Source organism: Natator depressus, chromosome 14 (genome assembly GCF_965152275.1).
Source record: "Natator depressus isolate rNatDep1 chromosome 14, rNatDep2.hap1, whole genome shotgun sequence".
Classification (NCBI taxonomy): Eukaryota; Metazoa; Chordata; order Testudines; family Cheloniidae; genus Natator; species Natator depressus.
Window position 1 is genome coordinate 1,913,262 of NC_134247.1, and position 21,995 is coordinate 1,935,256.

Sequence of the window (21,995 nt, forward strand, 5' to 3'; positions counted from 1 at the left end):
AAACGCCAGCCTCCAGCCCCCAAGAGCCTCCAGCCTCAGTCATGCATTTTTCTGCGAAGCAGCATTTCCTCTTGCCCAGGTCACATTCTGCAGCCCTTGAGGTGTGCTTCTACTTGCATACCCATTTTTGTTTGTGAAGGAGTGATTTTTGCAGACAAGCATCAGCTCTCTTTATAAGTGAAATAGATTATTTTCTAACTGCCAGCGCTGCCAACAGCCTGGGACTCAGATACCAAACCACCCGGAATGAAAGTTTTGCAGGCCAAATTGGTTCCCAAATTACATCTGTGCGACCCCAGTAGCTTCAGATTCTACCCTCCGACACCTGTGCAACCCCCATTGCCTTTCATGGCTGAGCAGCTGAAACCAGTTGCAATTTAAACAATTCTCTTGCCTTGTAAGATTGACTAGAGCCCTGTTTGATCTGAGGAGTCAGCACAGGTAGCAGGACTGAAAATCATCTTTGATGCTGAATAAATGCAGGCAGCCAGACGTTTGAGGAAGACGTGGTGCTTTCCCCCCTCCACTTTTACACGGCGACTTCGCAAAGTCAGATCCCACTAAGCATGTGAACATCCACTAAGCCAATGGGAATGTGCCATGTCTAGAGAAACAACAGGCTAAGGTCATGTGTCCTCCTGTATCTCACTCAGGAGTAGAGGTCTAGCAATACTTGGAAACGTACAGAAATAGCCATCCTGGAATCAATATTTCAGCGTAAAAGCCTGCGCAGATGCTTTTACTCCAGAAGAAGAGTTCCTTTCAAAGAGGGTTAAGCTAAAATCTGAAGAAGGTTCTCCATTCCATAAGAACACCCACCCGGGGGGTTCTACTGAAAGAACCATTCTGCTGTAACTATTCTAGAATAACTGTTGTGCTAATTTCTAGTTAAATAGCATCTCAGAGGGAAATTCCAGCATCGTTCAGAAGGATATTAATGGCTGGGATTTTAAAAAACAGTTTGCCAGTCAATATTTGCTCTTATTTCCTAGTGTCTATAAACTGTGGATGTCTCAGAGGGTGGGTAACTGAAAATAAAGAACCTTTCTCCTCTAGGATAACAGGCCCAAGTCAGTCCAGATCAGTAGTGGCAAGAAGCAGTGACACTCCATCAGCTGGTCTTGATACAGAAAACTGAAGTGTTTCAATCTCAGTCCCCTTCCTGCTAATCTCAGCAGAGAAATCACCATGCTGATTTAATCACCCTTGCTGTCCTTCCAGGTAAAAACTAAAGAACATTGACCAAGTGTAGTTTATAGAAGCTTTGCGTTAGCTCTCATGTAACTTAGGAGCATTTTATGCAATCAACCAAAAAGTCTGCCATTTCCAGGCTCTAGGCACATGTACATATACATCAAACTAAAATAACAATTTCACCTACAAAATCTCCTCCAAAACAGCTGAAGCAATGAAAGCTTAAGTGGATAGAGAGGATATCAACAGGATGCTTTTCACAAGCACAAAATTCAAAGGAAAAATTGATAGATTATTTCTAATACTTTGTTTTACCGGCTCCATGGACTGGTGATGTACTGTATCCATGATGCAAACAGAAAAGCAGTCACTACATCAAGTGTCAAAATATTTTCAAAATCATCGTGCTGCAAGCTGTTTTAAAGTGTTACCACTTTGCAATACTCAGTGGAATCCAGTGATTGTAAAGTGAGTTCAAAACCTCCGCACACTTAGTTTAATCTTTTTGGATCCACACTTTTGGGGCAATCCTGCATAATGAGGTGACAGAACTTAGGTTACAGCACTTAAGTTACAGCATCCAATCGTGATCTGCCTTTATGGACATCATTTGACAATTGCAAGAGGTTGGCTGAGCCACCTTATAGGGTCCTGATTTTTAGAAGCTGCGGAGTACCTGCCCTCTCAAAAATCAGGCCCCTGCAAGATGTCTTGGTTTGGGCACCCACCATCACTATTTGCTTTGAAAATGGAGGCCCATAGTTTTCAACAGCAAGGTGGCCTTCTGCATGTGTAGGACTTACATGAAGCACAGGCAGAAGGTTGGCCTGGAGGGAAGACAATTTCCATTGCCTTAGTGCTGTTTTGTTTTCTCAGAAGATCAAGAAAACAAAAGTAGGAGCTTATTGTACATCTTAGGCAACAAGTACCCTCAACTCCGCCTTCTTAATAGCGGAAATTCTACATGGCTTCAATCTTGCCTCGATATGTAAGAAAACTACCTCAGTTCTTGCTCTATATTGACAATACCTGTTTGGGGAAACCCAGTCATGTAATTTCACACACACAGAGGTCTTTTCAGTACTCTGTGTATAAGCAGTAACAAATGCACTCCAACTTCCAGTAGTTTTTGTAAAGGTTTATAGTCCTTTGCAATGATTGCATGATACATTTTCTTCGTCCACAATACAGTCCTTAAACCAGGAAGTGCCACTGGCAGCTTAGGCCCCACCTTCTAACAGCTGGTCTTTGCAATCAGATCTATGCTAGCTGCAGAACATCAAATGCACTTTCAACATCTCCATTTAATATTTACATTCAAGCAATTAATAATAGGAAGCTTATAGTTTAGACATTTCTAGTAGCAGCAGTTTCTATAATAGCTTGTTTAGCTTTAGATAATGAACTTATTTTTGACATAGAAACAACACATGTACAGTATCAAAAAATATATACCAGGGAATGGTCCTGCAGCTCATGAAGACAGGTCAAAGGAATGAGACTAACAAATGCTGAATGGTTAAAAAGAACACAAAATATTTGTTTGATATAGTTTATAAGGGGATCTAGGGACTCCATAAATCTAGGATTTATATTTCATTATATAAATACCTACAAATAAATATATTCGCATGGCCAGAGAGGGACCAGCTTTCAGCTCAAACAATACATTTCAATAACACCACGTACAAACGGGAGCAAGAATCACTCGACAAGTTAGCACTGTTAAAATATAATACTATGTAACTCTGTGAGTAACTGGCCGGCCCCATCCTCGTGTGTCCTGATACCTGCAAGTCCCTGGGACTGCAGGGATGGAGCAGCAGTAGAGGATACCCCCAGCATAGCAGGGGCAGAGTCACTGTGTCCCGCCCTCCCCTCCTCTTGGGCAGGGAGGCATCTGGTGGGATTCTCCCTGCATGAGTGCTGCAGTCACCATGGTGGGGAGGGGAGGGAGGTGGGTGTCAGGACAGTGACAATACCTTAGAGGGGGTCGAGGGGCAGGCAGCTCCAGGATAGTGTCAGGGTCCCTCCCCAGGGGGAGCAGCCTCTGCCTTTTCACACTGTCACATACTCCTTGAAGGTCACGGTCAGGCAGTTCGCGGTCACATCCGTGATAATTATATTCCCAAAGAAGGGCTTGAACTCCTGCAGGGGCTCTGCCTCTCCCTCCCCATCCGCCTCCTGCTGCTGCTGAGGCTCAACGGCCGGCTTCTCCGTCGGCACCAGCGGCACCTCCGGCTTCACCTGTGCCACAGCCAGCTCACACTCGCCCCGGGGCTTGACGCAGCGCAAGTCTATGGGCTCGTCCAGGTCCGAATCCAGCAGGATGACCTCTGGCTGGGGGGTGGCTGGGAGAGGGGGCTCGGGCCTCTCTGGCGCTTGGGGGCTCAGGCAGGTGGGGGCGCTGATGCTCCGTGAGGTGAGGCGCTTCTTGCCTGGCTCCCTCTCCTCATGCGGCTCGGAGAGGCAGCGCTTCCTGGAGCCTGGGGTGGAGAGATTCAGTCCCATGGGGGCAGGGCTGTGCTCCCGGCTGGGCTCCAGGGACCAGGGCACAAGGTTGGGCTTGGTGGTGAGCTGCAGGGGCTGCTCGGGGGGAGGAGGTGCCTCCTTGGCAGGGGGAGTCTTTCTGGGGCTCCCTCTGAGCTCTGTGAAGGGTGGGCCCCCCCCAAGTCCAGCTTTGCTCTTGGGGTCACTGCCTGCCACTCTCTCCTCCCCATGCTTTCGCCAGGCCTCCTGCTTCTCCTCCCCACCCTTCCTGGGAGTCCTCTCCTCCGTGGTCCGCTTCCTGGGCGGTTCCCCGGACTTGATCTTCACTGCCTGCATGCCATTCTCCATGTACTTGCTCATGACGATCACAATGCGCCCGTTCTTGTTCTTATTCTTGACAATCTTCATTTTGCCCCCAATGCCATTGCTGGTCACGCCATCACGGGAAGGCGGCCCGGTGCCACTAGACAGGTTCTTCTCAGCTCCATTCTTTCCCTCTGCAGCCAGGTTCTTTACTGGGCTCAGCAGGCTCTTGGCTGGGCTGTGAGCCCAGGTGTCTGGGTGGGTGACCAGGGGGCTTTTGCTGTGGTCCACGCAGGCCTGGCTCTGCGGCTCCTTGCCGCCGGGCTGGTAGTGGGGCTCATACATCTTGGGGTCAGGCTGGTAGTGGTGGTGCTTCTTGCTGTTCAGCTGGTAGTAATACTTCCCTTTGCTTTGTGGCTGGTGCTTCATGCGGCTCTCCCTGCCGTTGGGCTGGTACTGGTGGTGCTTCTTGCTGTTGAGTTCGTACTGATGCTGCTGGCTCTTGCCAGAGGAGCTCAGCTCCAGCTTCGGCCGGTTGTCTGCAGCAGGGTCCTGTAGTCCAGTGAGGACATTGGAGCGCCGTGCGAACGAAGGGAGCTGCAACACAAAGTCAGTGAGTTTAGCAAGAGCCCACCAAGGGACTACTTCACACAAGAGACCAGCACTTCTGCAGGAGTCCATTCAACCAGCTTATGCACACACAGTGAAACGGAGCAGTCAGAGCAGCCGCAGGACGAGACGCTACAGACCTTAACGTGAAAAGCTGTGGCCTGTTCCTGACCTAAAGGCTCCACGTTGTTTGAGATTAATTGGAGGTAGTAAAAAGTACCCTTCAATCAACTGTCCCTATTAGGCAAGGGTAAATCACGGGTGAAATACACCTAAGGCAGAGTACAGATTGCTGAGGAGAGTGGCAGCTAAAAATGCAAACAGCGTCATCACAGCTTAACAAAGCACTGTGTCCAGCCTCCTTCTTCTTGCCAAAGCAAGTCTGCCGCTAGGCTTGGTGTGTACCAGCACCACAGGTCACTGCCACCTTCCGTCACGACGTTTATAACTAGAGACAGACCCATACAAATACAATGGAGAGATGGGGAAGGAGATCTGCCAGGAAAGAAATACCCAGGAACTCCCAGCAAGGTAGCCACCAGGAAGCCTCTTCCTGCAGCAATGGGCTCCTTCCTTCTCTTCACGCTTTCTGGGGTCTGTCCCAATTTATGCTCATTGTTACACTGAGATGTTGTGCGTGTTTGATTGAATGATGAAGTCAGAGTTTGGCATGGGGGGGCGGGGTTGGTTGTGGAGAGGAGTGGGAGCGGCTTCATCTGGCATTTAAAATTAACAAGGGATTTGTATGTACACAATGATCCTGAGCATGATGAAACCAGATGAAATGCTCCTCCCTGGAGAAGGGAGGAAACAAGGGAGTTTATATTAAAAACAAAACTAAGTGGCTTTAATCAGTCTATTTGGAAAGATTGCCATTTAGAGATTGCATTTACTTTCCGGAGTGTGAATATTCTCAAGCCTGTGCTAAAAATGGGGTTCCTTAGGCAAAGAACATCGTGGCTTATTGAATTCACCTGAACGACCAGCGGCTTCGGTTTTGGTCCTCGCTTGCGGTATCCCATCAGCTGCTCCTGCCTCTCCCTGCAGGAACATAAAAATCAATAGCGATGCAATTACTTTCCTACAGCACGCTGCAGAATTGGGGGGGGGGGAGCCGCGTTAATTCTCCGCACACATCACTCAGAGACACATTACAGTGAAGAACATGGGGCCAACAGTGTGTATAGCTGGACAAGCACAGAAGTGAGCTGCTGAGGTTCGTAGAGAGCCAGCAGGACTGGTTCGTCCCGGGAGTAGCCGGCAAGACCAGCTATTTATGCGAAGTCTCCCTCACGCGCACACTAAAGACCTCCCAGAAACAACCAAACAAGACACAGCAAATTCCTCTCTGTGGCCCCACATCCTGCAGGGCTCGCTGAGGTTCACCAGCGAAGCGCAGATCTCACAGAAAGCAAGCGGGATTTCCAGAGCACGCTGGAGCCCGAGCTGCCTTCACGCTGTGACAAGGGCATCTCAGGCACTAGCTGGCACCGAAGTGGAGCGCTGGGCAGAGAAGGGAGCGGGAGCCCCCCGTTGTTCCGGTGGCCGGCGCAGAAGGCCCGGCGAGGTGTGCGCGGCATGCGCCGCGCGGAATCAGCACCGCGGCGATGCTAATGATCTCATTAGGATTCACAGGACGAGCCCCGCCAGCCGTCACTCAGAATCGCTGCCTTAAAGGCCGATGTCTCCGCGGGGGGAGGGGCCGCTGGTGCTGAACCACCCAACTGTAGGGGGGAGGCCAGGGCAAGCCCCTGGCCGGGGCCGTCACCCCTCGAGCGCCGGGTACCCGGCTCCTGAGCAGGGCAAGCATCGCTGGCTGCCTGCCCGGGCGGGGCCTCCAAGTGACCAGCCCCACCCCGACCCGTGCGCCGTAGGGGGAGGGGCGGGACGAGTATTTGGACCCCCAGTGGGAGCGGGCCCTGGGCACTGCCCCGCTAGCCAGCAGCCGGGGAAGGGCCGGGACCCAAGGCCGAGAGAGGCTCGCCCGCGGCTGCAGTCAGCGCATCTGCTCCGCGCCAGTGCGCGCGGCGGTGCCCGGGCCGCAGGGTCGTGAACTCCTTCGGCAGCGCCTGGCACTCGGCCGGGCAGGACGCGCCCAGGCGGGGTTGCTCCGGAGCCAGGGAGAGCAGCGTCCCCCGCGCTAGCCGCCTGCCTGCCACGGGCTCGAGTTTACAGTTTGCGCCAAAACACCGCAGGAAATAATGCGCCAAACGCGAGCGAGGAGCAGCAGCGCCGCCTCCGTCCCCCCAGGCAGGCGAGCGAGCAGGGGAGCTGCGGGGACAGGCTGGGGGCCGTTAGCCGAGGGAAATGCTCCCTGCACCCCGGGCAGGCGGGACTGCACCTCGCGAGCTTCTCCCTCGGAAGGTGCAATCTCCATCCAGGAGAGGGGCGGTTCTTCCCCGCCCCGCAGCGCCGCTACTGCACCCGTGACACCCCCTGTCACAGCAGCCGACATGCCCGGAGCCCGCCCGCGAACCTGCCGAGCTGCAAGCCCCTGCCTCGGCCCCGAAGGGGTTAAGTGAAGTTCCGTGACGCATTCACAATTGCACAATGCCAGCTCGCTCCGAGCTGCGCTCCTGCAAGGCTCGACTCTGCAAGGGGGCCGGGGCCGAGCGCTCGGCTGCTCCGGGGCCGCCAGTGCCCAGCTCGGCAGCGGAGCGCGGCGCAGGGCATTCCGGCTGCAAGGCCCGGCCCCCGCGCCGCCCTAGGTCCCCCTGAACCCAGGCAGGCAGGAAAGTGGCCCCACGGCCACCCAGCTAGGGGGTGCGCCGCCCCACGCCCCTTCCCTTCTCCCCGAGCTCCGAGCCCCAGCGGCGCCGCCTGGGTTCTGCGCCTCCCCTCCCCCGCTGCCAGGCCGGGTCCGCGCAGGAGCGCAGCGCTCACCTGTTTTGGAACGCGATCAGCAGCCTGGGGTCCAGGATGTTTTCCTCCGGTTCCCACGTGTTATATCTTGCAAGGGGGAGAAGAAGAGCCATTGAGCAACAGACCGGTGCGCCCCCCGAGAAGGGAGACGGGGGGGGGTCTCCCCTTGCCGGTGAGCTGCCAGGGGCCATCTTACAGGTTAGGCACATTGAATCCACGCGCACCTGGCCCCACTGCGGAGTGCGCATTTCGAACTCCAGCTGCCCGGAGAGGGGGATGGGCGGGGGGGGGGTGTTTATTTAGCGCAGTTGTTATTCCAGAAGAATTCTAAGCATGTCACGATGCGATTTCCCAAAGCCCCTGTCCTAGCCCCACTAACACCCGTGGTGCTGACCAGGGTCTAAGCAGCAGAGTCCAAACCCCAGAGCAGCCCCTCCCTGCAAGACACTGTCATGCAAACCCCAAATACTCCGCCACCCGCAAACATCTCCTTCCCTTCGGTGCTCAGAGGCAGGGTTTGCCTTCCCCGCGCCCCGTGGCAGCGCCCTGGTGGCAGCCCCCTGCCTCCTCCTCGGCCAGGATCGGGGGCTCAGGACCGGCGGGGCGTTTTATTTCGTGTTTTAAATTATTTTCCCCCTGCTCAGTTCTGCAATATGGAGCCTGGCTCCCGAGGAGGGAAAGGGGGAAGGAGCCATTTTCTGCTGCACATCAGTCACCGTCTGCCTCTCTCTCCCTCCCCTTGCTTCTACCGGGCTCCCCGGTCCCCTCTGGCCTCTCCCCAGCCTCTTTTGGAGCATGCATTAACGGTGCCATTTCTCGGAGCAGAAAGCATCGGGTGCGGGCGGGGGGGCTCGCTGCAGCTCAGGCTGGGCCGGGGATCCTGCTCCTGCAGCCCCCATCCCTGGTCCAGCTGCAGCCCAGCTCCCCGCCTGGGTACTTACTTGGGGGACCAGCCTCTCCATTTCACCAGGTACTCGACTCTGCCCTGGGGGGGAGGGAAAAGGGAAGGCGTCAGCGGCAGCCCCGCGGAGCCCCGACCGCCCTCCCGCACCCCCGACTCCCCGCTCGCAGCCTCCCTCCCGGCCTCACCTTTCGGATCCGTTTCTTCTCGATGCTCTCCACTGCAAAGACGTGCTCCCCCACGGCGGGCAGCTCCATGCTGGGGAGGCTCCGAGCGCCCGGGCTCGCCGCACTCCGCCTCCTGCGCCCGCAGACACTGAGCTCCAGCCGCCCCGGCACCGCAACTCATGCAAATCCCGGCCGGAGACGTCAGGCGGGCGGGGCCTCCCCGGGCCCGGCTGTCCGTCAAGGGGAGACGGGGCGCGCGGATTGGTGCAGATCTGCCGGGGAGGGCGAGCGGGAGGAGACCGAGAAAGGGGCGGGGTCAGGGGGCAGAGAGGGGCGGGGGAGCGGGCGCGGGGTGGGGGGGAGCTGGGGGCTGTTGGGCCGCGGGCGGGGGGAGCGCAGCGCCGCCCCAGTTGCAGCGCCCCGGCCGGGAGCGCGGAGCTGCCCCGTGTCCAGCGCTTCCAGCAGCGGGCAGCAGAGCGCCCGGGGCAGGTGTCTGCCCCCCACCCCCTTCCGCGGCCAGTGAGGGCAGAAAGGGGGCAAACGAGCGAGAAGGGGGCAAACGTGAGGCGAGAAGCAGGTCGGCCTGGAGCCCCCCGGGCAGCAGCGGCGGGGGTTACACGATCTGGGTAACACGCGGGATGCAGGAATCATCCCAGCCCCCGGTTCTCCTCCGTCCGATCCCGCATTCCCGGGTCCTCCGAAATAGCGGCTCGGGGTTACCGCGGCTGGCTGGGATTCCCGAGCCCTTACGCTTTGAGATCTGCAGGGCGGCGGGGGCGATTCCTTCTGGGCCCCGAGGCGCCGCCGGAGGAGAGGTCGGGAGGGAGGCGGCGAGATGGGAGAGGAGGGGAGCCCAGGGAGGGCGCAGGGCTGGAGAAGTGAAGGAGCCGAGAAGATGGAGGGAAGGAACGGGGCGCTATAGAGAAAGGCGAGGCGGGGCGGGGGGGGGCAAGAGGTGCTGGGACAAGAGAAGGAAGGGCCAGGGCAGGAGGCTAACCCGGGTTGGCTGGGAGGGGAGGGAGGGAGGAGGGCCCCACGTGGTTCCGGGAACATGACCGGGGCCGGGGGGAATGGAGGGGCTGAGAGAGAAAACAGGGCTCCGGGAAATGGAGCCAAGGGAGGCAGCAGGGGAGAAAGGAGGGAGGCCAGGATGGAGGCAGAGCGCAGAGGAGGGCGGCGAGCTGTGGAAGTCGAAGGCCAAGGAGCCCCGGTCTCTCCCTTGCAGCGTGCCCGGGATCTCAGGGAGGAAGGGCTTGCCCAGCCTGCGGGGCCCTCCCGGACAAAAGGGGGGGTTGCTCTTTGGGAGGTTTAGTGGTGACCCCGAAGGGAAGCGATGGACACAGCCCAGCCCGCGGCTGGGGAGCTCCCGTTGCTGCCCTAACCCACCGCATCCCTATCGAACAAATCGTCAGCAAAGCCCCAGGCAGCGTCCCCCGAGCCGGGCTGGCAGAGCCGCGCTCAGCATTAGCCAGGGGGGCACCATATGCAACCCGCGAAGCTCCTGGCAAGTGCAGGGGGATTGCAACGCCCGCCGCGTGTCCATCCGTCAGAGCCTCGCTGCCCTCATGCCCCGGGGTGCAACTCCCGGCTCAGCCCGGGACTGGGGAGGAGGGAGCGAGCGGAGCTGGGGGGAATTCCTCAAGCCCCAGGGGCCTGGAGACAATGGAGCGCTGCAGAGGCTGGGAGCGACACGCGCCCCGTTTACACTGGATCCAGGAAACGCTCCAGAGGGGCGAAACGATTTCCCTGGACAATAATTAAATGTGCATTTGCAAAGTCGGAGGCAGGGTCTGACTATCTTCCTGCCCGCGCCCCGGGGCTCAGTGCAGAGCCAGAGTCACAACTTACTTTGTGCCCTAAGGGAAGCCAACGTGCCGGGGCTGGGGCAGTGCCTAGCGACCCCCTTCTAGCTCTGCCCTGGGAACTGGGGTGCGGACGGAGCACGGGAAGCTGACTCGGAAATCTCGGGGAAAGGGGCTGTATCGCTCACCGGGCGGAGGTAGGGCGCGTCCTGCGCGCTCCAGGCACCGCAGAGGAACCGCCCGTTTTGAGCTGCTCGCAGAGCGGTGGCAGGACTTGAATAAAGTTGCATCATTTTGTTTATTTCCCACCCACAAGCGAAGGCTCGTGCGGGGCCACCGGGGGCCGGATCCCGAGAAACCAGCCGCGCAGCGCAGCCCCGTGAGAGTGGGACCTGGGCGAGCGCTCCCCGCTCCGTGTCACCCACCTGCGCGGCTGCTCGAGAGGCGGTCGGGCTGGGAGCAGTAGCAGAGCCCCGGGCGCTTGGGTGGGACTCGGAGGTGAAGGAGACCTAGACAGAGTCCAGCGTGAAACCTGCGCCTTTGGGGCGCGTTGGCACGGGGGAGGCGCGCCGGGCCAGTGGAAGTCGCCAGGTCACCCAGCGATGGGCAACGACGTGATTCCCCGGCTGCAAAGCAAGGCGGGGTAGTTTGGGAACTGGGGGGCGGCGGAGGATTTCCAGAGCGCCTCTGTGAAATCCCTGCTCGCTGGAGCGTAAGGAATCCGGGCCCTTAGGAAACACGTCTCCGAACTCGAGTGCCGGGGGTCCCGCGTTGGCAGCTCCCCAGGGAGCCGGATTTCGCTCGGGTCCCAGGAGACCCCTGCCCTGCAGCCCCTTCCCTCGGACTGAAATAACCCACGCGGGCTGTGTGTAACGCCAGGCGCAGGCTAGTGCCGCTGGGGCTGCCCAGTGGGGCCGGGGCCGCGGCTTTCATCTCCCTTCGCTGCCCTTCTTCACGCGGAACCCCGCGAGCAGGAGCGGCCAGAGAGGGGAGCCGGGGCCTTCTCTGGAGCAAACGGAGGCAGAAAAGAGCCGGTTATAATAACGCGAGGAAACAATCCCACGAGATTTCACCGCAGGGGGAGACTTTGGGTTCTTGTTTTTATTGAAAGACAATTGTCCCCCCCCCCCCCCCAGCAGTCGCGGGTGCGTGGCCGGACAGACTGACTTGTGAGCCAGAGAGCCAGGAGGAGGAAGAGTGACAAGCGGTGCCATGCCCTGGATCGGCGGCAGCATGGGGCTGGCGAGGAGCTCGCCCCCTCTCAGCACAGATTGCTTTTCGGGGAGTCCCGTGGGTTTTCCGGCCAGGGGGCGATTTCCCCGCTAGTTTCAGGATGAGTTGCAGGCTCTGAGGTCTCTGCGAATCCAAACCACGCCTCCAAAAGTCCGGGGGAAGCCGGCGTCAGTCTTTCTCTGACACCAGTGGGAGCTGGGCTCGTGGGCATCCTCCCCTGCCCACCCCACGCACGGAGTCGCGCCTTGGGGATGCAATTCAGGAAGTAGAGGGGGGCGCGCCAGGGAAGGCTCAGAAGAAAGCAGAAAACCAAGGCACTGGGCGGGCAGGTGAATCCTGCCGAGCAGAGCAAAGCAAAGCGAGCGCGAGGCAGCCGGGAAAATTACAGCTGTCAACAGAGTCTTGGTCGCTCTGCGCCGCTTCTGACGTGCCTCGAGGCATTTCTGGGCCTGCTCCTGCCCCCAGCTGCAGGTAACGGGCACGGGCTCGGCTTTGTTCCGTGCAGGGAGCCTGCGCCGCCGGCCTGCGCTGGGGGCGGCGATCCCCGCCACCGGCAACGCCGGGCAGTCGGTTACCGAGGGGGCCCGGCTGCGCGGCTCCCTCCAGCCGCGAGTCGGAGGAGACATTTGCCCGCAAGCGCCGTGCAGCGGCGGTCGGGCGGCGCAGAGCAGGATTTACCCCCACCCGGTAATTAAACTGCTTTACGCAGGCGGGTTTTCTCGGCGCGTGGAGGCGCTTTGGGACCCGCGGAGATGCCGCAACCGGGAATGAAAAGTTAACGGTTCAGCAGGAGGCTGACTCCCCTCCCCCCTTTAACATGCCCGGGAGGGACCCCAGGGCCGGCCTCATGCCCCCCCCGATGGCGCCCCACGACGTGCTGAAGCTGGAGCTCGGGGTTGGCTGGTGACCTGAGCAGGAAGGTCCTGGAGCTGCCCCCGCTGCCCAGGCCGGACACGCTGCGAGCGGCTCCCCTCCGGTGTGCTGGGGGCCGGCTCCGAGGGGCCAGTGACCGCGAGGGGAGCTCCAGGGCAGGCGTCGGGGAGACTCCCTTGGGTTCTTCATTCCCAGGGGCTCTGTGTCCCGCTCAGCCCAGGCGGCTCCTCTCTGGAATGCGAGGGGGGTCCCCATTGCACCTGGGGGCCGAGGGTGAGTGAGAAGCGCGCAAGGCCCGCAGCGGCTCGCAGCAGGGAGGTCCCCCAGAGCAGCGATGGTCACTGGGCTATCGCACGGCGGGCGGCTGGGCCCCTTTCCCGCGGGGGAGAGACGGGATTTCCGCACATCACCGCACAGGGACTCCCCGCAGGGTTTGGTGACGCCAGCCAGGCCTGGGTCGGAGAGCAGCGGAGCTCCGAGATACAACGAGACGGGCCATTCGCCCCAGCTCCGCCCGCCCCATTAGCACGTCCGGGCCGCGGCAATGAAGCGGGCTGGAAGCAGCCAAGGAGGAGGTCTCTGCTCCTGTCTCCAGCTTTCCCTTGTTCAGGAGGATCTCCAGCGCGAACCGCGTGTGAGCAGGGTCCAGCGAAGCACCAGGATGGGATGATCTTGACTTGCCCTGGTTCTCTGTGGCAAGGAAATAAAAGCGCCCCGCTTCTCCTAGCCTCTGTCTGCAATTCACAGAGGGGCTTTTAGCCCTACCTCCTTCTGTACAGAGGTGTGTTTGTTTTGCTAGTGAGTGGGGGAGGGAGGCAATCAAATGCCCATTCATTTTCCAACTGAAAATCGATGAGCAACGTCTCCTGCGCTGCGCCTGACACCCATCCATCTTCCCTACAGCTCACGTGTGGGACACGGAGGGAGGCGGAAAGGGTAGAGAGGGCAGCGAGTAGGAGGTAGCTAGCAAAAGCCTGCCAAAGAGGCCGGGATGGAAATAGTAACGGTTTAGGGCGAGGGCGAGGGCGAGTTTTTCTGCAGAAGGAAAAGGCGCAGAAGCTGCAGCTGCGCACAGAGCGCAAAGGTGGAAGAAGCCGCGCAAAGGGAAAAACGGCGCTGCGGGCCCACCGCAATCTGCGGGAGAAACAGAGGAGTAAAGGGCAGGGGGCGCTCTCCCAGGCAGGAGCCCGCACAGCCAGCTAATCACCTCACCTTCCCTCGGCCAGGCTCCAGCGCCCCAGAGAGCGCCCCATTCAGGTGTGGGTCGCGGAGTGACTGCTTGGGGAAGGGCCCAGCTGCCTGGCAGGGCTGGAGTGAGCGGAGGGGGGTACAGCGAGCAGGCTTTGCTCCTAGGCAGCACAAGGCACTTGTGGTCACCCTTCTCCTCCAGCTGGCCAGAAGACTCCCCAAGGTGGGGCTTCCAGGGGAAACCCACTGTCCCCGATGGCTGCTATTGAGAACATCCTCCCACCCAGAGCGTGGCCAAACAGGGGCTCAAGAGCGGAGTGCCCTGGCTTGAGAGCAGGTGGCGAGGCCAGAGCAAAGCCATGTGAGAGGCGGACATGCCGAGTGGGCTGAGCTGGCTGCCAGGGAAAGCTGTACCCCCTTCCCTCAACAGAATTCCGCTTCCCCAGCCCAGTCCTGGTCACAAGTGGGAGTATCCCTTCTCCCTACCGCAAAAAGGAAGACTTAGCTAGCAAAGCCCAGGTCTCCCTGAAATCCTGACTGCCTGAATCTACCTGGGGAACAAAGTGACAGTGACCAAAGCAGCTGCCTAGTTGAGATGATCTCTAACTAAAGTTCAAATGCTCTTGTCCTTGAAACCTTGAAGAGACTTTCCAATAGTCACTAAAGACAGGGCCTGAGCTGCCCACTCCCTCTCCTGAACAGCAAACTCCCAGACAGGCCTGATTCACCTCAACTTTAGGGTAAAATGAATCCCTGCCCGGAGGGAGTGTAAAAGCCATAGAGATCACTTAAGTTCTGAAAGCCTTGTGCCGGCTCTCTACCTAGACTCACTGACTTCAAATTCCAGACTTACACTGGTGTAAATAAGAGCAGATTGGGGTCCTGCTCCTAAGTGGGTGAGCAGATCACTTCACCCCATAGATTTAAGGGGGAAAACAATGAAACACAAAGTGAAGTTTAGTGAGAAGATTTCATTGAGCATTTAGCAGAAAAGAAAATGACAGTACCAAGAAATGGTTTGTCACTTACAGGAGGACTACTTTTTAATGAAAGGAAATGTAAGTGTACAACAAAGGGGAGTGCTGAATGCCACCGTGTATAAATACCTGTGTCTAAAAGCACAACAAAGACAGTGCCTGTGCTATCACAGAACTGAGCCAATAAAAAGCAAACTGATCTTACAATTTTGATTTCCCTGGAGGTCTGAAGGGGCTTAGTGTACAAATTATTATCCATTGGGAATAGCAGCTGAAATAAAGCACATACAAGAAGGATTTTTTTAAACTAAAGAGTAATTTCCCTAAACTATATTTTCATTGACATGTATGCCCCTACAGCTTGTTAACCCACTTTGACATGCCAACCTTCTGCTGTTGCCAAAAAAGACAAGTGGAGCAAAACCAAATGTTTGCAAGAAAACGAAGTGCCCAGGGTGTGGAACACTGTGATGCAACCCCCTCGAATCTGGGTGAACTGGAAAATGTGTTCAAACATGTGCAGTTAGAAACACAGCAGAGAAATTGGGGCATCTCAGCAGTCTGGCCCAAGCTGATTTCCCAGAACTCTGAATGGCTGGGTGTGCTTTGAGCAGCTTGGTATTTCTTCTTAAGGCACAACTGGGAACAGACAATAAAAGGGGCCAAAGCTGTCTCTCTCTATTTTTCTAACCACATGAATAGATCCATTCTGCACCCTCATAAAACCTGCCTCAGGTACAAGATGCGAAGCTATTGGTAAAATATAAAGATGAGAACCAGCATTAAAAGCATTTTAATAATTCCATTTCTAACGATTCAAATAGTTCACTACCCAATCTGACACTATAGATTTCTGCAGGATGCTCGTCTGGTTTCTGTTATGAGGCTGATTGCACATGATTTGACAGTAATGATTATAATAGTGGTGATTTTGTATTTTTTGCCTCACTCAAATACTGGAGGTTCATGAACTGATACATCCTTTCCCTTGTAGTTTCTAAAAATGATGCCTTATTTCATTCCATAGACAGTGAAACCACATCAAATATCCCAGATAAAGAGAGCTGGCTCTTCTGAATATTTTTAACTGCTGTCTCTTCTTAGCAAGATGCTGGAAATATTGCAAATATGAGAGAGAAAAAGGTTTTCAAATGTAAAGAAGTGAGAGATATGTTGCTGCCTTTCAAAAACCAGGATAATGGTAATTTAATAAAACACATTTTATTTATTATTTACTAAACAGCAAAAACGTGAAAATGTATTTGTCTCTAAAATACACCAGCACAAAGAGCTATTCCGATTACTATTTATCTGTAGAACAGAGTAAATGTACGTGTGCTCATTTTAAGAAGCTAAGCTTCTGCCCTCAACTGTACTCCAACTAGACAGAAATAGATAGAGAAACTGATTGTAGGATCCCATTTAGATTGTAAACTCCTAGGGCTGGGACTGTTTTGTATTTGATGTTTGTGCAGAGCACAGCACAGTGAGGCTCTGATCCTGATTTGGGTCTCTGACTGGTACTGCAATACAAATAATAATAGCCGGAGACAGATGGATTTCCTGCAGGTGTTAAGGAATCAGACCAAAAGCCACTTTGTTTAAATACTTTCAAGCCATGTTCTGACCTTCTACCACTGAGCAGCTCTCTATCTGGGTTTATTATTTTAATTATTATTTATAAATGTTTATCTTGAAAAAGACCTGGGCATAAGGGATGGATTTGGGGTTGAATTTTGTCTCTCTGGAAGAAAAGCTGTATCATCTTCTCTTCCTCCTACCATGCCAGTAGCTTCTGCAGAGCTGCCAGACACCGGCTACCAAGCAGTGTGGGTTACATAGGCAGCCATTTTTCATGTCACTCATTCGACTATAGCAATAGCAGTAGTTCAAACAGATTCTTTTTTAAACTCCAATCCTTGACTCTCCCAGAGGAGACACCCAGGCTACGGGGTGGGTGTTCAGATTTTCTTTCTGTCCTCTACAGAAGGGCTGGTGACGTCTTGGGAACCATACGGTATCACATCAGGTTGAAGACAAAAGCAGGAAGGTCCAGTAAAACGTCAGAGTAACAAACACCAGAGTTACAAACTGACTGCTCAACCACACCCCTCCTCTGGAACCAGACATACACAACCAGGCAGCAGTAGAGACAAAAGAAAATAAAGCCAATACAGTTCAGTGCTGTGTTACACATAAACTGCTAAAAAAATTAAGGGAAAGTTTAAAAAAGATTTGACAAGGGAAGGAACCCGTTTCTGTGCTTGTTTCATTTACATTGGGATGGTTAAAAGCAGCATTTTTCTTCAGCATAGTGAAGTTTCAAAGCTGTTTGAAGTCAATGTTCAGTTGTAAGCTTTTGCAAGAACCACCAGAACATTTTGTTCAGAGTTACAAACATTTCAGAGTTATGGACAACCTCCCTTCCCAAGGTGTTCATAACTCTGAGGTTCTACTGTAATTCATAAATAGCTCCAATATTTCCTCCATGGGACAGTGGGCCTACCCAGCAGGGCTTGGACTTTGCAACTAGCCTTTGTGACTGTGTTCTTGGAGGCCTGGGGGAGGGGATGTTTCCAGCTCTCACTAGTTCCCATTCATTCCCACAAGGAGTCAGGCCTGTGTAGGTGCCTTTTTGCCTTTGTCAGGCCTGGCCTGCCTTTGCTGTTGAAGCCTGGGACAGTCTGAAATGCGGGTGATAATAGTCCCTTTCATGGGGTCACACAGCAGGCTGAAGAGGGAGACAAGGAAAGGCTGAGTAGGTAGGCTTAAAAAAAAATCAATAGGATGCCATGAGGTAAGACGCGCACAATGAAGCCCTGCTCCAGGTTGCCAAGGCAAATCTGTCAATAGAGTATTGAACAAGCAAATCTGACTTGCAATGATTGTCTCTTCTAAATACAACCTCTCCCTGTGCCTCACAGTTCAAACCCAATGTTAGCTCTGCTGGGCTCAGCCACAGCAAGAGAGAGTTGATTCACAATGGGGAGAAAAGAGAGAGCTCCTGCTGGAACAACAGCTGGGATTTACTCAAAATCCCATACAGGAACCCAAATCATTTTCTATAAACCAGGGGAGCGTCCCCACCACATCAGCTCCTTTGGCTAAAGTGACACCCCCCACCCCGCACGTAATGGACCTTTACATAAGCACTTTGCCCTTAGCTTTTACCTTCCGGTGGAGGCACAAAGCATGTTGGAAAATAATCTAGTAACCACAACATACTGATGTAGTAGACAAGGATTGTTATACCCATTGTTACAGAGGGTTAAGAGATTAAACTGAGGCACAGAAAGGCCAAAGTGTAGTCATGGTCAGAAAAATGGACTGTAAAATGATATCTCCTTTCTCAAGAGAGATGCTTTTTCCTCTCCATTCTTCTTACTGAACCCAGTGTTCATGCCCTACAGCCCCTGTCTTGACTGGAACAACCGCCTCCTTTCTGGCCTTATGATTCTCACACCACTCCCCTTGACGCTATCCAACATTCTGCAGCTAATGCCATCTTTCTCCCCTCACTCTGGCCCCATTAAAAGCCCACCCCCCTTCAAGAATCTGTCCACCAGTGGGAGCAACAGTAGGAGGGCGAGCGCTAGCGCAGACCAGCCATTGGCTTTAAATAGCAGATCCAGATGGCAGAGGGATGCAATGCTGGTGGCTGCTAGCACCATGTCCATGCTGGAACTCCCACCATTATTACCATCAATGGAGTTGGACCAGTGGCAGCAAGAGCGGTAAATTATAGGGGGAAAGGGCTAGTGTAGACAAAGCCATTGAGAACTGGGCCAAGCATGAGCATCGTTTGTAAATGAAAACAACTTCACAAGCTATAAATAAAGTTTAAATCTTGAATTGCCTGTAAGTCAGACGCCTTGGCTTTGGGAGCTACTGGTCAGTTAAGGTAAATTCTGTCTTCTTGTACTGGCTTCTCAGTGAGGTCGGAGAGAAAACTCTCACCCTGGCTGCATGTAAAATCCACAAGAATGAGACACTTGTGGGACGCATACAATGAACTTTTACAGACAGATTAACAAAGCACAATGAAGCTTGCTTTCCTGTGGCTGATGGAGCGGCTGGGAGGCAAAACATACATGGTACCATTTGCAAGAGGAGTAGTGCAGAATTTGCAGATGGCTGGTGGCAGCTTGGAGGACAAAATCTGGCCAGCCAAAGCTCCTAAATCCTCCCAGTTGGTGTGATGTTCTAAGGATTTATTCCTTGTGTTGAGATGACTACATTCCATCTCTTTATTCCTGTTAATTCTCCTACTAGACAATAGGCTACTTGGGAGGAGCAGAGAAATGACAGCTCAGCTCTCTGAAGCAGGGAGTCAATGCAAGAGACTTGGGTCCTGGTAGGAAGTAAGTGTGAGAGGGACAGACTTCTTATAAAATTGACAAATTTTGTACATGTTTGAATGCAAATGCAAGAAGTCTAAACACTAAGATGGGTGAACTTGAGGGCCTGGTATTAAATAAGGATATTGATATAACAGGCATCACAGAAACTTGGTGGAATGATGACAATCAATGAGACACGATAATACCAGGGTACAAAATATATAGGAATGACAGAATAGGTCACGCTGATGGGTCAGTGGCACTATATGTGAAAGAAAGTATAGAGTCAAATATAGTAAAAATCTTAAATGAATCAAACTGTACCATATAATCTCGATGGACAGAAATTCCATTGTTGAATAATAACAGTATAGCAGCAGAAATATACTGCCGACCACCTGACCAGAACAGTGACAGCGATTGTGAAAGGCTCAGGGAGATTAGAAAGGCTACAATTCCAAAAAAACCAATAATAATGGGCGATTTCAACTATCCCTATATTGACTTGGACCATGTCACCTCAGGATGGAATGCAGAGATAACATTTCTAGACACCATTAATGACTGATTCTTGGAGCAGCTAAGTCCTGGAACCCACGAGGGGAGAGGCAATTCTTGAGTTAGTCCTAAGTGGTACACAGGATGTGGTCCAAGAGGAGAATTTAAACAGCTAGGTGATAGCGACCATAATGTAATTAAATTTAACATTCTTCTAGGGGGGAAAATACCAAAGAAACTCACCATGGTAGCATTTAACTTCAAAAAGGGAACTACACAAAAGTAAGGAGGCTAGTTAAATGGAAATTAAAAGAACAGTTACAAGAGTTAAATGCCTGCAAGCTTCAAGGCAAGTTTTTAAAAACACCATAATAGAGGCTCAAACTATATGCATACCTCCAATTAAAAATAAATAAATAAATAAAAAAAGCAAGAGGACCAAAAATAATGCCACCAGGGCTAATCAATAGAGTAAAAGAGGCAGTTAGAGGCGAAAAGACATCATTTAAAATTTGGAAGTCAAATCCGACTGAGGAATATAGAAGGGACCATAAACTCTGGCAAGTCAAGTGTAAAAGTATAACTGGGCAGGCCAAAAAATAATTTGAAGAGCACCTAGCAAAAGACACAAAACCAAACAGCAACATTTTAAAAAATACATCAGAAGCAGGAAGGCTGCCAAACAATCAGTGGGACTACTGAACAATCAAGATGTTAAAGGAGCATTCAAGGAAGACAAGGTTGCTGCAGAGAAGCTAAATGAATTATTTGCATCAGTTTTCCTTGCAGAGGATGTGAGGGAGATCCTCACAACTAAGCCATTCGTTTTAGTTGACAAATCTGAGGAACTGACCCAGGCTGAGGTATTGAAACAAATCAATAAATTAAACAATAATAAGTCAACAGGACCAGATGGAATCCATTCAAGAGTTCTGAAGGAACGCAAATATGAAATTGCAGAACTACTAACTGTGATTTGTAGCCTACCACTTAAATTAGTCTATGTACCAGGTGACTTGCAGATGGTAACGTAACAACAGTTTTAAAAAGAGGCTCCAGAGGTGATCCTGGCAATTACAGGCCAGTAACCCTAACTTTAGTACCAGCCACATTGGCTGAAAACTATAGTAAAGAATAGACTTATCATATACATAGATGAACATGGTATGCTGGGGAAGAGTCAACACAGATTTTGCAAAGGGAAATCCTGCCTCACCAATCCATTAGAATGCTCTGAGGGGGTCAACAAGCATGTGGACAAGGGGGATCCAGTGGATATAGTGTACTTGGACTTTCAGAAAACCTTTAACAAGATCTTTCACCAAAGGCTCTTATGTAAAGTAAGCCATCATGGGATAAGAGGGAAGGTCCTCTCCTGGATTAATAATTGGTTGAAAGATAGGAAACAAAGGATAGGCGGTCAGTTTTCACTGGGAAAACTGGGACTAATGCAGTTCAACATATTCACAAATGATCTGGAAAAAGGGGTGAACATTGAGGAGGCAAAGTTTGCAGATGATACAAAATTACTCAAGATAGTTAAGTCCAAGCTGACTGTGATGAGTTACACAGGAATCTCACAGAACTGGGTGACTGGGCAACAAAATTGCTTATGAAACTCAGTGTTGATAAATGCAAAGTAATGCATATTGGAAAACATAATCACAACTATACAGACAAAATGATGGGGTCTAAATTAGCTGTTACCACTCAAGAAAGAGATCTTGGCATCATTGTGGCTAGTTCTCTAAAACATCTGCTCAATGTGCAGCAGCAGTCAAAAAAGCCAACAGAATGTTAGGAACCATTAGGAAAGGGATGGATAATAAGACAGAAACTATCATAATGCCTCTCTATAAATTCATGGTACGCCCACATCTTGAATACTGAGTGCAGTTCTGGTTGCCTCATCTCAAAAAAGATATATTAGAATTGGAAAAAGTACAAAGAAGGGCATAAAGTACAGAGTCTGGAACATCTTCCATATGAGGAGAGATTAGAAAGAATGGGACTATACAGCTGAGAAAAGAGACAACTAAGGGGTGAGATGATAAAGGTGGCCTATACAATCATGAATAGTGTGCAGAAATTGAAGAGAAAGTGTAATTTACCCATTCACATAACACAAGAACCTGGGATTACCCAATGAAATTAATAATCAGCAGATTTTAAATAAATAAGGCAGTACTTCTACACACCACACACAGTGACCCTGTGGAACTTGTTGCCAGGAGATGTCATGAAGGCAGGAGTACCAGAACAAATTTTATAGTGGGGGTGCTGAAAACCATTGAACCAAACTGTAAACCTGTATATGATGGAAACCACTTCAAGCCAGGGGGTGTGGCAGTGCCCCCAGCACCTATGCATGAAGGCCAAAAGTATAACTGGCTTCAAAAAAGAATGATAGGTTCAGAGAGGATAGGTTCATCAATGGCTATTAGCCAAGATGGTAATGGATGCAACCCTATGCTCTGGGTGTCCCTATAACTGCCAGAAGTTCGGAGTGTATGCCAGAGGATGGATCACTTGATAAAAATTGCCCTGTTCTGTTCACT

At 52.8% G+C, this 21,995-nt stretch overlaps 1 protein-coding gene across 1 annotated transcript; it reads right to left on the bottom strand.

Annotated features, from left to right (window-relative positions):
- Positions 1 to 2,317: 2,317 nt before the first annotated feature.
- CBX4 (chromobox 4) lies at positions 2,318 to 8,789 on the bottom strand. Its single transcript, XM_074970512.1, has 5 exons — positions 8,548 to 8,789; positions 8,400 to 8,443; positions 7,480 to 7,545; positions 5,571 to 5,637; positions 2,318 to 4,584 (listed from the first exon to the last, which is right to left on the bottom strand). The coding sequence occupies exons 1-5, from the start codon at positions 8,614 to 8,616 to the stop codon at positions 3,253 to 3,255; spliced, it is 1,578 nt and encodes a 525-aa protein (XP_074826613.1). The 5' UTR covers positions 8,617 to 8,789; the 3' UTR covers positions 2,318 to 3,252.
- Between the last annotated feature and the right edge of the window lie 13,206 nt (positions 8,790 to 21,995).